The 14,246-nt window shown below is 42.5% G+C and overlaps 1 protein-coding gene across 4 annotated transcripts in view; it reads left to right on the top strand.

Annotated features, from left to right (window-relative positions):
* FN1 (fibronectin 1) overlaps window positions 1-14,246 on the top strand; it is a 71,412-nt gene that overhangs the window by 17,121 nt on the left and 40,045 nt on the right. For all 4 annotated transcript variants that reach the window (XM_067548701.1, XM_067548702.1, XM_067548703.1 and 1 more), the window contains exons 11-19: window positions 963-1,091; window positions 2,651-2,794; window positions 7,454-7,575; window positions 9,025-9,202; window positions 9,556-9,732; window positions 10,636-10,764; window positions 10,893-10,982; window positions 11,746-11,940; window positions 13,859-14,131. In XM_067548701.1, coding sequence (XP_067404802.1) covers window positions 963-1,091; window positions 2,651-2,794; window positions 7,454-7,575; window positions 9,025-9,202; window positions 9,556-9,732; window positions 10,636-10,764; window positions 10,893-10,982; window positions 11,746-11,940; window positions 13,859-14,131 — 1,437 coding nt within the window. The remainder of the gene's footprint in view (window positions 1-962; window positions 1,092-2,650; window positions 2,795-7,453; window positions 7,576-9,024; window positions 9,203-9,555; window positions 9,733-10,635; window positions 10,765-10,892; window positions 10,983-11,745; window positions 11,941-13,858; window positions 14,132-14,246) is intronic.

Raw genomic sequence — 14,246 nt, forward strand, 5'->3', positions numbered from 1 at the left:
GGAAGTGCAGGTTAAATGATTTGCCCAAGGACAGGAAGTTTGTGCCTGAACTTGAATTGAACACAGGTCTTTTGAGACCTGATTCCATGCCCTATCCACTAAATCTGCAGAGCAGCTAAATCCTTCTGCAGATAACAAGCCACATGTCTGATGGTTGACTGCTTCACAAAACAGCTCACTTCTACAGGGGTTTTTGAGTTTATTTGTTTTCTTTAACTAGCTTTTCTTGATCAGATTGCTTTAAGGATAAAGTGTTAGGGCCAAGTTCTCAAATGATATAAATCATCATAGCTCTGTTGAACTGATTGGAGTTGTACCGTTTTCATCAGTGGGTGATCCAGCCCTGCACAGTGCATTAGTGGCTATGAGTAATAACGTGGATATATAATACATCAGTTCTTCTCTTGGGGTTACAGCAAGGGGTTGTCAAGATTCCAAGCAAATTAAAGTGCTGAGAGCATTTTGGGCTGCATCATGATACCCTTACACGTGTTAAGCAGCACTGATTTCAGGGAAGTAAAATACTACTCAGTGTGAGTAAAGGTATCACAATCTAACCTTTTATAAGCAAACCCAGTGATTTTTACATGTCATTTTAGATTCTGTTTCACATGCTATAATCAACATGCAATGGGAACCCATGTAGCCCTCCCCTTTAAATAAGGCTTAATTCTTTGAGCCTGGATACTGCAAACCTCACAAATCCATACAAATTGCCCTTATTCACAGAAGGGGATCATAGTGTATATTCATATCCTGGGAAGATCACACTTACTTTTGAGAGACACCTGAAGGGCTGTCTCTCTTTTACACTATGACTACTTTCTGTAGCTTTTCATGGCAAAAAGCCGTCTTGAACTGATTGGGAGGGGGGAACAATACGCGCAGTAGAAGAAGCATTTTGTAACCTTTTTTTATTTACAGTAATCGTTCACTCAATTCTCGTGTTCTCTCTCAAACAGACCAGTGTATTGTTGGTGACATCACCTATGATGTGAACCAGACATTCCACAAGCGTCATGAAGAAGGACACATGCTGAACTGTACATGCTTTGGCCAGGGTCGTGGGAGATGGAAATGTGATCCTGTCGGTAGGTTAATTCCCAGATGCTCCCACTCGCCAGGGCCAGGTTGTAGCTATGCAATAACAAGGAAATGTGTGATAAGGCGGATGTGTGAAGTCAAGCCAGATCTTTGGATGAATTTTGCCCTCTGGGAGTATTCCTATACTATAACACACTCTGCTTCAGCAGTTGCCAACATTCTGGGGTAACTGAGCATTTTAGCTACCCGTTGGACTGAACTCTTGACAAGTAAGGCGTTCAGCAGGGATCTCAGCTTTCATGTCATCAGCTGTTGTATGGAGCAAGGCAGAAATGCTAAACCTTAGTAAGTTGCTCTTTTTCCTCCACTTTGCTGAAATCTTCTGGTCTCTTGACTGAACTGAAAAGCATGGAAGACAGCACCAGCAAATATTATCTTACCATGGGCTAAACTTATTTTATTTGGCTGTCCGTTATACTGGGCAGCCAAATAAAAAGAGACCAGGCCTGTGTTAAAAGGGCATGTCGTAACAGCGCTCCAGGGTTTAGCTAAAATGCTGGACTGAAATGAAGAGATTTCTACTTTACTGACCAAAAAACGAACTCTGATCTGATAAGAGTTAGTTGTTTGATCTGTGATTACCAAACGCAAGAGAACTTTAGTATATCTTCTTTGGCAATAGTTCAGAAATCCCCAATGGTTAAATTCTGCTTTATTTATAGTATGTCTGCCTAGATTTACTGGAGGAGATCAGATAATAAAGTTTTGTGCAAATTGCACCTTTGAAAGAAGGAAAGAAATTTGTTTAAAATGAGTTGGAAAATATCATTAAAGGTGCTGCCTCTTGAATTTTGTCATGGATTTCTCCAAACCTAGGTCATGTTCTTCCAAAGGGATGATACAGTTAATTCTCATTGCAATCCATCAGTAAAACTTCTACTGAGCCAGTTTCAGATGTGACTTACGCTCACATATGTCTGGAATCAGTGTGTTTGAAGTTAATTGTGTTCCTCTAGAGCAGAGGTCCCCAAACTGTGAGGCATCTGTCCTCTTACAGGGGGTGCAGAAGAATGTTTGGGGAGGTGCGGCAGGGCCTTGCCCAGCCCTCACGTGGGGCGGAGAGGGAGCATCACCCAATTCCCAGCCCCCACTCCCAGCCGCAGCCCTAGCTGCATTCCAGGTCCCCAGCTGTGGGCCCCAGCCCCAGTTCCCAGCCCCTGGTTCCTGGGGGTGTATAGACCAAAAATGTTTGGGGACTGCTGCTCTAGCGCTTACACCTGAGTTTTGCCATTGACTTAAATTAGAGAAGAGCAGGCCCAGTGGCTGAAGCAGAATCAGGCTCCCCAATAATATCTGCTGGCCAGATCCCCGTGGAAGAGAAACTCCCATTGACTCTAGCGGGAGGAAGGGCTGCAGAATCCGAGCCTGTCCTTAGTGTTATCATTGTCCGTTGCCCCTTTGAATAATGCTTTCAGTAACACTGTTTGCAATGTGTTTTTCTTCAGCCCTCTCTTGTATGTTAACCCCAGGTTTTTTGTTCTGGTTTGGTTTTTTGACCATTTAAGTCAACATTTGACCCTAACCTGTACCTGTTTCATGCCTTTAGACCAGTGCCAGGATTCGGAATCCCGGACCTTTTATCAAATTGGTGATTCATGGGAGAAGTACGTTCATGGCGTTAGATACCAGTGCTATTGCTACGGCCGGGGCATTGGAGAGTGGCACTGTCAGCCTCTGCAGACCTATGCAGGTAAGAATCCTAAAGATTAAACACATTCCCCTGACTAACTCTATGTTTGTATGATAGGATAGGATGGGGCTGCCTGAGGTGAGCATAGGGTAAACAGCCAGTCTGCTTCCTCTCCTGATTTTAACTATCTGCATGTCCTTTCATGTCCTGATCAACACCAAATGAGGCTAGGTGGTTTCACTATCTATAACGAGCAAGGAACAGTTCGAATTCTCTAGATTCCTTTGCCTGTGGGTGGTTTGCAACTGTTCAGCTCCCAGCTTGTAGGAAATTCCTAAAGGGCAAATGACCCAGTTGATTTCCTTTTTGCAGCAGAACCATTTCCACCAGAAGGCAGACACAAGAAAGTATCAAGCTTACTAGCAGAGGGCCAGACTGAGTGCAAGGAAAACCTGGAGTCATTCTGTTGGCTTCGTGGGGTTACTCTAGATTCACACTAGAATCTGGCCCATTGGGTTTTACTTCCACTTCGATGTTTCATTGAAATTATAGATCTGCTATCTATCTATTGCTTGAAGCTATCATGCTATTCCATGTATGGACAGACCTTTCTTACCCAACACACCTGCTGAAGCAAAATGCGCCATGGCAGGGAATGCCCTTCCATGGTCAGTGCCCTGAACAAAACTTTTGAACTCTCCTTTGCCCAATCAATTCCAGGAAATATTCACAGCTGTGGTCAATGTCTCTGTTTGCTGGTTTGTGCTTTTGTAGTTCCATGAACATAACATGATAAGAGAAGCAGTTGCACCAACCTTTCCGTTTAAAGGTTGCTTCTCCCACTGTGCCTTCGTTTTAAATTTAAATTTTACAGTCAAACACTCTGAGTAAAGGATTTATGGAAAACCAATTCCACCCTCAATTTATTGTTTGATTCACTGGTCCAAATCCTGCTTCCACCTCCATGTAAATATGGAGTAGCTCCATTAAAGTCGATGGAGTAATTTCAGTGCATAGCTTATTGTACATCAGCAAGATGGTTATTATCAGTCCCATTTTGATTATAGGCAGAAAAATTGCTAATAAAGTGAGACTCAGAGAAAGATAAGTACTCAGTTAACAACCATTGGACCAGTTTGGTATTTTACAGATCTGTGTATTTACTGTCTTATCGCACAAATTTCTCTGAGGCAAACAGCATGCTTTAATAACAAAAGGATGTTGCGGTGAAGATGTAACAATGTCTGAGTGGCTTTTTTAGTTTATATAAATGGAATCCAGGTGAAAACACAGTTAAAGCCAAATAACAGGATTGCGGTGTACATACATATTTGTGCTATGGGGAATAAAATGATCTGTGAGTAGCTGGCAAGTTAGTACTCATAAGTAGAACTGTTCAGGAATTTTTTGATCAACTGTTTTTCCATCAGAAAATGCCAATTCACCCAAACTGAAGTTTTTTCGAGAGAAAAGTTAGGTTTTGACAAATTTTTCACTTCAAAAAAATGTGGGTGTGGGGGGGGGGGGGAAATGAACCACTTAAAATTGAAGCATTGCATTTTGACATTTTTTGGAATGAAAAATTCCAGATTTCTGGTTTGAAATCACGTTTTGTTTTGAAATTTAAGCAATTATAGTTTTTTAAAAAAAGAATTTTTAAAAGAAGTATTGAAATGATCCATGTTTCAACTGACATAAGCTGAAATATTATTTTGGTTCGTGAACATTTTTGAGATTTTTAAATTTTTGTCCCAACTGGGGTCTTGCCCTATGGCAGGGGGCAGTAATCACCTGCCTTTCTGCTCATTTATTCCTTCCTGCTCTGTGGCGAATTAGTGGCTCTGCATTGCCTGCTTATTCTCCACCCAGCTGCATGGAAGGGGCATGACAAACCAGCAGTAGCTTTGGCCCCACTCCTTCAGGCTCTGGCCATGACGGTAGCCCATGCAGGGGTATAAAGTGGGCTCTTTAGATCCCCTTGCATCTTGTACGGCCCCCATTATGCTAGTACCTGAGCACTTTACAATCTTTAATGATTTATCCTCACAAGGCCCCTGTGAGATAGGAAAGGACACGAGGCCCAAAGAGACTGTGTCTATAATGCAAAAAAAACCGAAACCAAAAATCAACCCACAGCAGCGATTCTCAGCACTTGGGTCAATGAACTTGGGCTTGTGGGGCTCGTGCTATGGGGCTAAAAATAGCAATCTCAATGTTTCCCATCAGGCTTTGAGACACCCCCCCCCCCCCATGCCAGGTTTCAGAGCCCAAGTTCCATCCCAAACCCAAATGTCTATAGTGCTATTTTTTAGCCCCATCCCAGGAGCCCATGCGTCTGAGTCAGTTGCCCAAGGCTCTGAGACTCAGGGCTGTGGGATGGCTTGGTTTTTTTTGCAATGTAGATGTACTCCAAGTGATTTGCCCAAGGTCACACAGGAAGTCTGTGGCAAAGCAGGGGACTTGAACCCACGTATCCCAGGCTAGTGCCCTAATCGGTGTGACCTTGGCCAGATTACGTAGTCTCTTTGGGCCAGACTCCTAACTTCTATTGATTTCAGTGGAAGACAGGAACGTAAATACCTTTGTGGATCTGGGCCTTTGCGCCTCAGGCGCTAACCATCCTTCCTCTCTCTTTGTGGACAGAGACAGGCTTACCACTGAACTCTATATAGGAGACAAAACAGGAACTGGAGGGTAGAACGAAGGACTGCCAATGAAGGGACGAGTAGGACGCAGACCTGGATTTCTTTGCTTAGTTTCTCTAATGGTGCTTGTTGAGCCACATTGACTCCTCAGACTTCTAAAACAAACATCTCACTGAACTATGTGAAATATGTGCTCCCTTAGCCTGGAAACCAGGGCTTCAGGCTTTCTTTAGACGTGCAAGTGACTGGAAATGTGTACATAAATCAGATATAAAGTTCCTGAATGTAAATTTGGGGTTAGATACGCTTTGAAATAGTCCCAATTTGTTTAGCTCGAAGTCGTCTTAAGTACATGCGGGTATGTGTGTTACACGGTTGTCCAAACAAACTATAAAAGGAAATGGCTAAAATAACAAATTGTCCTTCCGAGTCAGATGGCTCTACGCTGGAGTTCTCTGGGAACTTACACCTATTCGTGTAATACCATATGAGCGTTCAGTGGTCAGACCTTTTCAGCATTTAGTTGAAAGCTTTTCACAGTGTATTTCTGGGGAAGGGACGAGGAGCAGGAGAGAGGAGCATGAACAAGACAAAAAGGAGCTGTGAATGATGGGCTTGATCTAAGACCCAATGGGACTGTGAATGCCTTTCCATTGATCTCCAGAGGGCAGTGGATCAAACCATTAAAGTCTCTCATGCCGATTCAGCAGAGCACTTAAACATATACTTAAAGTAGCTGGGACTTACTCAAGTGCTTCAATGCTTTACTGAAAAGGGATGCACTTAAAATACATGCTGAAGAGCTTTTATGACGGTGGGCCTTTATGACTTTACAAGACTGCTTCTTTTGCAGGCCTACAACTAAACCTCCTGGCTCTCTGTTGCTTTGTGGGCAAGTCATGCATTTTCTCCACTCAGCTGCTTAAGACCATCCTTTGAAACCCAGCGTTTATAATGAGTTGATTCAGAGAGGCTGTAAAATGTACAGTATCTTTTAACTGATGATGTTCTGTCATTAACTGAAAGGCTGCCTCCTCTAATAAGATGGAGAAATGTATCATTTTGAATACATGTAATGGAGATTGTTAGAAATCCTCCCCCCCCCCCCCTTTTTTTTTTTTTTTTTTTTTTTTGAAGCACAAGACTGGAGTCCTTATCCAAACAATAGCATGATGATATGGGGCCACATTCCATCATGCTGAATAGTACCTTATTGAATGAGTAGTCCCATTGAAGGATGGAGGTGCTGCTAGCCCTACATAACTGCAAAAATGTGGTTATTTTATATGGAAACTTATTCCACCACCAGTTTTGCTCTTGTTCTAATACATGTAGGAGACTTCTGAAGCTTTTACTGGAGGTAGCTGTATTATTGATCGTGTACCTTTTCTCCAGCTGGTCAGCATCTAAGATTCTCCAGCATTCTGAAGCACCCTGATTTTACTGTGTTGCCTTGATGCCACCTTGGGACCAGACCCTGATTAGTTTTGGAGATCAGCTTTCCTTTTGGGAAAGCATTCCATAGATCCAGTCCTGCAAGGTGCTGACCATAACCCAACTTCCATTGGCTAAGGCATTGAGGATCCTCAGCAACTTGCCAGAGATCTTTAGTGCACATAGGATGAGGATTTAAGTAGGCGGAATTCTTCACTTTTAAAAACGAATCCAAATGGCAGAAAGTAGTAACTGATAAAACTGCATTTATAATAAGCATGTGCTGAAAAATGTCCGCTTGTTCCCTGTACTCTGCCAAACTATTGGGCTCTGTTTTGCATGTCTTTTTCTGTACCGCTTTTGACACACGGCTTCCGTCACAGACACAAATCTTCCATCATAAGTTTACCCAGACCGCATGTGCCAACTCCAACAGAGCAACAGGAGATAGGTGTACCGGATCATTTGTTACAATGAGTGTTGGAGCATGGGGGATGGAGTGGAAACCTATTTATTTCAAACCTTTGTAATAATATTACACGAGCAAATGTATTTGGATTAATAAATCTTAGAGAGTCTGAATCGCAAATCAGAGGGGAAATCTCCCTAATTAAGTTAAAATGGGAAACTTTCATTTCAGGTTCCACTGGGCCTGTGCAAGTGATTATCACAGAGAGTGCAAGTCATCCCAACTCGCATCCTATCCAGTGGAATGCACCTGAGCCCTCTCACATTTCCAAGTACATTCTCCGATGGAAACCGGTGAGTGCTTCCTTCAGTCATCCCAATACCATCTGTCCATGTTTACAGCTCCCGCCAGGCAAGACGCTCAAAAACCAAAAATCAACACATTCTTGGTTTGGGGCTTTTAATGATTTTTCCAAGGAAAACCTGAAAAATGTTGATTGAAAACAGAAATTTCCTCATGAAAATTCCCATTATGTTAACATTTTTTTAAAAAAGGCATTTTTGCTGGGGAAAAAAAATCAGTTTTCATCCAGCTCGAGTTGACAATTCAGTGATCTTGCCCTACTGTAAAGGACATTTGGATTGAAGATTAGAGGTGGCTGACATTATCTAAGCATGTACAGTGACCATGCACATCTGTGAGTGAGCATTACTGAGCAACGTGCTTGTGAATTTATTATTTCAATGGGAGTTAGGCATGTAAATACCTTTTGAGGATCTGGGCCTACATAACTAGCAAATATGCTAGGAAACTATGCGAGGTTGAGATTATATGTCTGCTCTATGGCGGATGAATAATATAAATCCTTGTGAAAATTTCCTTATTTGGAGGGAACATTGGCTTTGTACCCCATACATATTACTGGAACAACTGGCATAGATTGTATCACCTTAACGAGGAGGTAAAAATGAACAGGATACAAAGATGTAAACAGTTGACAGAAGATTAAATAAACACAAGTAATCTCCTTTCTTCTGTAACGTCTGAGCCAAAACTGCTTAACCACAGCTTGCTGACTTGTTCCTATTTAAGAATGATTCATTTTAACCAATGCAAATGAATCATCTTACAGTTCCTTTACAGTGTAAAGTTACTCTTTACAGATGTCTACTCATCTGCTAAGCATGTTGGTGCATACCCATTGTTTGGCATTACGAGAACAGTCAGGGCCTGGTCCAAAGACACCTTGAAGTCAATGGGAGTCTTTCCATTAATTTTGAGGGACTTTGGATCAGGTCCTTAAATAAATGGGCTTTAAACAACGGGATGCTGACCTTAAAAAGGTGGGCATTTTTTTTAGCACTTCCCATAGTTAATCAAATGTGGGTTAGCGGGGAGGAACCTGGCTGAGCATCGTTCTCAAAGAGTCTCCCAGTGCATTATTGGATGACCCCCAAATATTGTACCTGCCGTAGAATGGCTTTTCTTACTTGACAAATGCTTGCAGTGTATATATTGCTGCTAAAACCCTTTCAAAAGAGAGCCATTAAAATATCAGTGCACACTCCTAATTTTAACAGGATCATTATCCAGTATTTCATTACAAATTAACCACACCAAAATGCCTATGGGCACCACCCCGCCCACACTCCTCCTTCCCTTGTCTATGCTGATGTGTGTCTTGCCACAGATGTAGACGTCCAGATGCTCCAGTGACGGGCAGCCATGTAAAAGCATAGTTATATAGCTCTTTCTGCTTCCGGGGGTCTCTTTCATTGTATTGGATGTCTTTGTTCTTTTAGAAAAACAGTAGAATGAATTGGAAAGAAGCCACCATCCCAGGTCACTTGAACTCCTACACGATCTCAGGCCTGAAGCCTGGTGTGGTGTATGAAGGGCAGCTCATCAGCGTGCAGCAGTACGGACACAAAGAAGTCACACGCTTTGATTTTACCACCACTAGTACTACACCTGTGTCTAGTAAGTAACACGGTGAAACGGCATTTCCATACAATGGCCTTCCTGTATTTTACTTTCTTGTAGGGTAGTTTCCTAAGTTATTTGTTTCCTGTTTAAAAATTCAGCTGGATCCTCTGTGGATATTATTATAGACTATTTTTTTGCTTATTTGCCACACTGCACGCTTACTGTTTTAGAAAGGTAGTAGGCACACCTAGAGCCTAGCTGGCGTAAATCGATGTAACTCCACTGACATCAATGGAGCCATGTTTATTAACATGAGCTGAGGATCTGTCCCTTACTTTCTATTGGGTTGGCATTTTGTTAATTAAAATAAAACCTTCTGACCTCTCTTCATCTGTTTTACTTTGCAGGCAATACCCTTTCGGGAGAGACAACTCCCCTTTCTCCTGTGGTTGCTACCTCTGAATCGGTCACAGAAATTACAGCCAGTAGTTTTGTAGTCTCCTGGGTTTCCGCTTCTGACACTGTTTCAGGATTCCGTGTTGAGTACGAACTTAGCGAAGAGGGGGATGAGCCGCAGTATCTTGGTAAGGCAGATGTTTGAACCTATTCGGTCAGTGTTCAGCTGGGGTAGCTCCGTGTTGGGGAGTTGGTTCTCCCACTCTTATGTCTGGGTAAATTCTTAGAAACCATCCTTTTTCCAAGCTATGACAAACACTTGTTTAATAGTTTGGTTTTTTTTTCCATTGAGACTTCCACATTCTGGAATATCAGCCTTTTAGACTGGGAAGGATGATCTGGTGGTTAGAGCACCAGGCTGGGACTCAGGAGATGTGGTTCTTGTTCCTCCCTCTGCCATAAACTCTCTGTATGACCGTGGGCTGTCAATCTTAGTTTCTCTGTTTCTCAATTCTCTATCTGTAAAATGGGAACAATATTTCACAGGGGCGTTATGAGGACAGTGCTTCAACGCTATAGGGATTTCAACGCTATGGAAAAGAATCTGCGGGAAAAGATGACGCTCTTGGATTTATTTCCATTCAGCTCCTGCCCGCCACTGACTGTTTAACAGGAACCATACAGATAATTCTGCAAAACTTCCCTGACTGAGCTGGAAACTCAGGGTGTTGGTGTGAAATCAGTGCTGGACTCATAGCAGTGGCAGAGTGCAGATGGGTGCTGTGCAAACCCACCTACGCATCCCTGCTAATGCACCTCAAGCCTGACCTGCGCTCTTCTGGCTATTTCATGCCCCAGCTCTCTTCTAAGTAGCCTGCCAGTTGTAGACAACTGTCCTAGACTCTTTGGAGCTTTATGAGGGAGACTAGTGAGCAGGCTCAAACCAACCAAATTTTATCACAAGAAAATTGTGACTCAACGGAACCAACCCAGAGTTTTTGGTTGGTTGGTTCAGTGAGGGAAAAAGCACCATTGCTAAGTCTTTTTTCTATATTCTTTTCTTTTTTTTTTTCCTTTCTTTTTTTGCAAAGATCTCCCGAGCACAGCCACTTCTGTTAACATTCCGGACTTGTTACCTGGACGCAAATACATCATCAATGTCTATCAGATCTCAGAAGAAGGAGAACAGAATCTGATCCTGTCTACTTCCCAGACAACAGGTACGCAGTGGGATGTGCCGCTTGGCTTTGGAAGTTGCTCTTCTGTGGCTTGCTCTCTGAGAGGTTTTGCCATGTCTCGGACTCACTTGCTTTTCTTATTTGTTATTCCCTTTGACTCTTTTAAACAGCCCCCGATGCACCTCCTGAACATAATGTGGATAGAGTTGATGACACCTCCATTGTCGTTAGCTGGAGCAGACCACAAGCTCCCATCACAGGTCTGCCTTATTTACGTGTAACTATTTTAAAGTGTCAATGGAATGCTTTCAAAACCTGATGTTCAGAAAAGAGGAGCCTACAAAGCGCAACGTAGCAGATGAGCAATTTGGTCCACACTGGGTCAACCCCTGGAAAGTGTATTTCAGACATGGGGAGCGCAAATTTCACCTTGCAGGCTGCACAGTTGAAGCTGTAGAGACCCTGTAATGTCTGGTTCATGATGGGTTTTACAATTTGAACCCAGTAGTTTAGTGGGCGAGGTGCAAACTAATTTCTGCAGGTTCACTTGCTGATCCACGTTTGACTAACCACAACCCCGTGGTCCTCTGAACCCATGGCCTCTGCCTGCCCCCATGTCATCCTCATAACAAACCTGGGAAGCATGTTCTTATTCAGAATCCTAATCTGTACTTCAAAGTGTGGGGGTGTTCAGATCTAGGCTTAGGTTTGGCCTATGTTAGAGATTCATAGATTTTTAAATTCCAGAGGGGTAGCCGTGTTAGTCTGTTTCTAGCAAAGCAGTGAGAGTTCCCACAGGTGCCACAGAACTCTCATTGTTTTGCTATCGATTTTTAAGGGACTACTGTGACCCTCCAATGTGATCTCCAGGGGGGTCTCAGATGGGGGAAGCGCTGAATTTCACAAAAGGTTCAGGAGAGTTTTTTGGATCCTTGGGGGGAAAATGTGTTCTCTTCTTTTTACAGTTCCTTGTGCTGGTTGTAGTGATTGCATATGGTGATCATGTGTGTTTCATCACATTAGGCTACAGAATTGTCTATGCCCCATCAGTGGAAGGTAGCAGCACAGAGCTCAACCTGCCTGAGACCGCTACCTCTGTGACCCTCAGTGACTTAATGCCTGGTGTGCAGTATAACATCACTATCTATGCGGTGGAAGAAAATCAGGAGAGTACTCCTGTCTTTATCCAGCAGGAAACCACAGGTGTCCCACACAAAGGTAACAGCCAGCCCACTCCCTGGGATATGGTTCATACCAAAGGAATTTGTCAGACACAGTAGGGCCAAATAAAAAGAAAAATGCAGCCTCTAGAGTCCAGCTTTAGCTGTAAGTATACCACCAGCAAATGCTCTGAATGGGTATATAGTCAATAGTGCCCTTTACCGTAAACCTCACCAATTTTTAGCTAATCTGTATAAGCTTTAAATATTAACATATTAAAGTCAAATGCTGGTTTCTGCTAATCAAATATTGCCACCTTAGGATCGCTACTTTTCACTAGCAGAGACTTAATACCCATTTAGGCCATTTCTACACTACAAAATTACATCAACCTAACTTACGTTGGCATGCAGCCACCACAGCTATCAAATCACTTGTGTGTGCACACGCTTGACTCCTTGTATCAGTGGTGTACATCCTCACCAGGAGAATTTTTATCAATTGTATTGTCAGTGTGGGGAATTGTGGGACAGCTCCTGAAAGCCAGTAACTATCAACACAAACAATGCATTGTCTGCATTGACACTGTGTCAACCTAATTACATAGACTGTCACTCTACGCTGCTCAGAGAGATGGCAATACTAAATCAATGCAGAGAAGCACTCATTTGGCAGGAAGCCAAATGTACGTGAATGTGATACTTCCACAGCAAGGCTGACGCAAGGCAGCTTCAGTAGAGATCATCTTTTTGTTCTGTTTGTACAGCACCTAGCACAATGGGATCCATAGTCAGGATACGAAGGTGCTATTGCAATACAAATAATAAATAATGCAAATACCCAGCAGTAAGATTACAGGCCAGTCAAAAGACTGTAAGACTATGTCTACTCAAAGGGGAAAAATCTCAACTGACTTTTCTAAGTCACCATAAAGGTTCTCTTGACAAATCATGTTACCAGTATTGAAAAGGTATCTTGCTGCTTTGATACTTCAGATTTCAGATGTCTAGGGTTTGATACCCTTATCCACATTTATAAACACCTGAATAATTAACCATATTTTTTTTTTCAGGTACTGATTCCCTCTGGTGAAGTCATTAGGAGGGGAAATTGCTCAGCAACTATATGGATTTGGGAGCTTAACTGTAGACACCCAAATCTGAAAGAAAAAATTGCCCTTAATTAAAAAAAAAAAAGTAATCAATTAGGCAGTGTAACAGAACAAAAAAGAAATGTACTGTAAGAATTAGGATCTGGTGTGGTGACAGTGGAATCAGATGTTCTTGCGATGGGAACAGTGCCAGGAATGGACTCGGCCCAGTGATTTTATGATTTGTCACCCATATAGTCTGAGAACGACCAAAGTTTGTTTTGGTTAACCATAAGTGCTTGTACGGACGAGTTAATCAGAAACCTCAATTGAATGGCTCTGATACAGTGCCATTGAAGCCAACAGGGGTTTTACCATTGACTTCAGTGAAGCTGGGATCAGACTGGTAGTTGTTTAATTATAAACAGATTAAGTTTAAAATTAATTATAGACTCTCCAATTATTCTGCTGGGTTTCAAAGCCTTTTCTTCTTAATTAGCAAAAGAGCTGCTTGTTTCTAGTCATTGGATTGTTATTTTGGTTTTTTTTCAAACTCGTGGCTCTGTACAAAGTTGACATTCAGTTGCTTTGTGCATTTGATTTTTCAGCGTTTTTTTGGTGCCAATGAAATGTGATATGCAAATCATAGACTAAAATCTTCTGACCCACCCGCTGTAATTTCAGATGTACAGTGTACACAGGTATTTTCTTGAAATCATTTGTTAAGATAAGGCTTATTTGACATTTTCTGTTACGTAAACAGGCTCAGTGAAATGTGTCAGATTTTAGTTATTCAATCAGAGCTTACTACTTTCTTGTTCTGCTCCTTATTCCTGAATTCTGGTGGGAATCCCTCTGACTTACCGGAGGTCTGTCTTCTGTCAGATGCTGTTCCTTCACCCACGGACCTGCAGTTTGTGGAAGTCACCGATGTCAAAATCACCATCTTGTGGACCCCGCCATCAAGCGTAGTGTCTGGCTATCGGGTGGAAGTGATCCCACTTAACCGCCCTGGTGTACATGGGCAGAAACTGCCTTCTACCAGGAACTACTTCGCTGAGGTTACTGACCTTTTACCTGGAACCACCTATCTCTTCAAGGTCTTCGCAGTGCTCCATGGCAGGGAAAGCAAGCCACTGACTGCAGAGCAAATGACTAGTACGTGTCTTTCCTTTAAGTTTTGTTATGGGGTTGGAAGTGAATATTTTTCTTTCTTTTAGGGTAACATGTAAACACAACACTTAAACTGGAGCAGTTTGGTCCATCCATGAGG

Source organism: Emydura macquarii, unplaced genomic scaffold (assembly GCF_026122565.2).
Source record: "Emydura macquarii macquarii isolate MOO-44397 ecotype Brisbane River unplaced genomic scaffold, CSIRO-AGI_Emac_v2 contig_1253, whole genome shotgun sequence".
In the NCBI taxonomy this organism is placed as follows: Eukaryota; Metazoa; Chordata; order Testudines; family Chelidae; genus Emydura; species Emydura macquarii.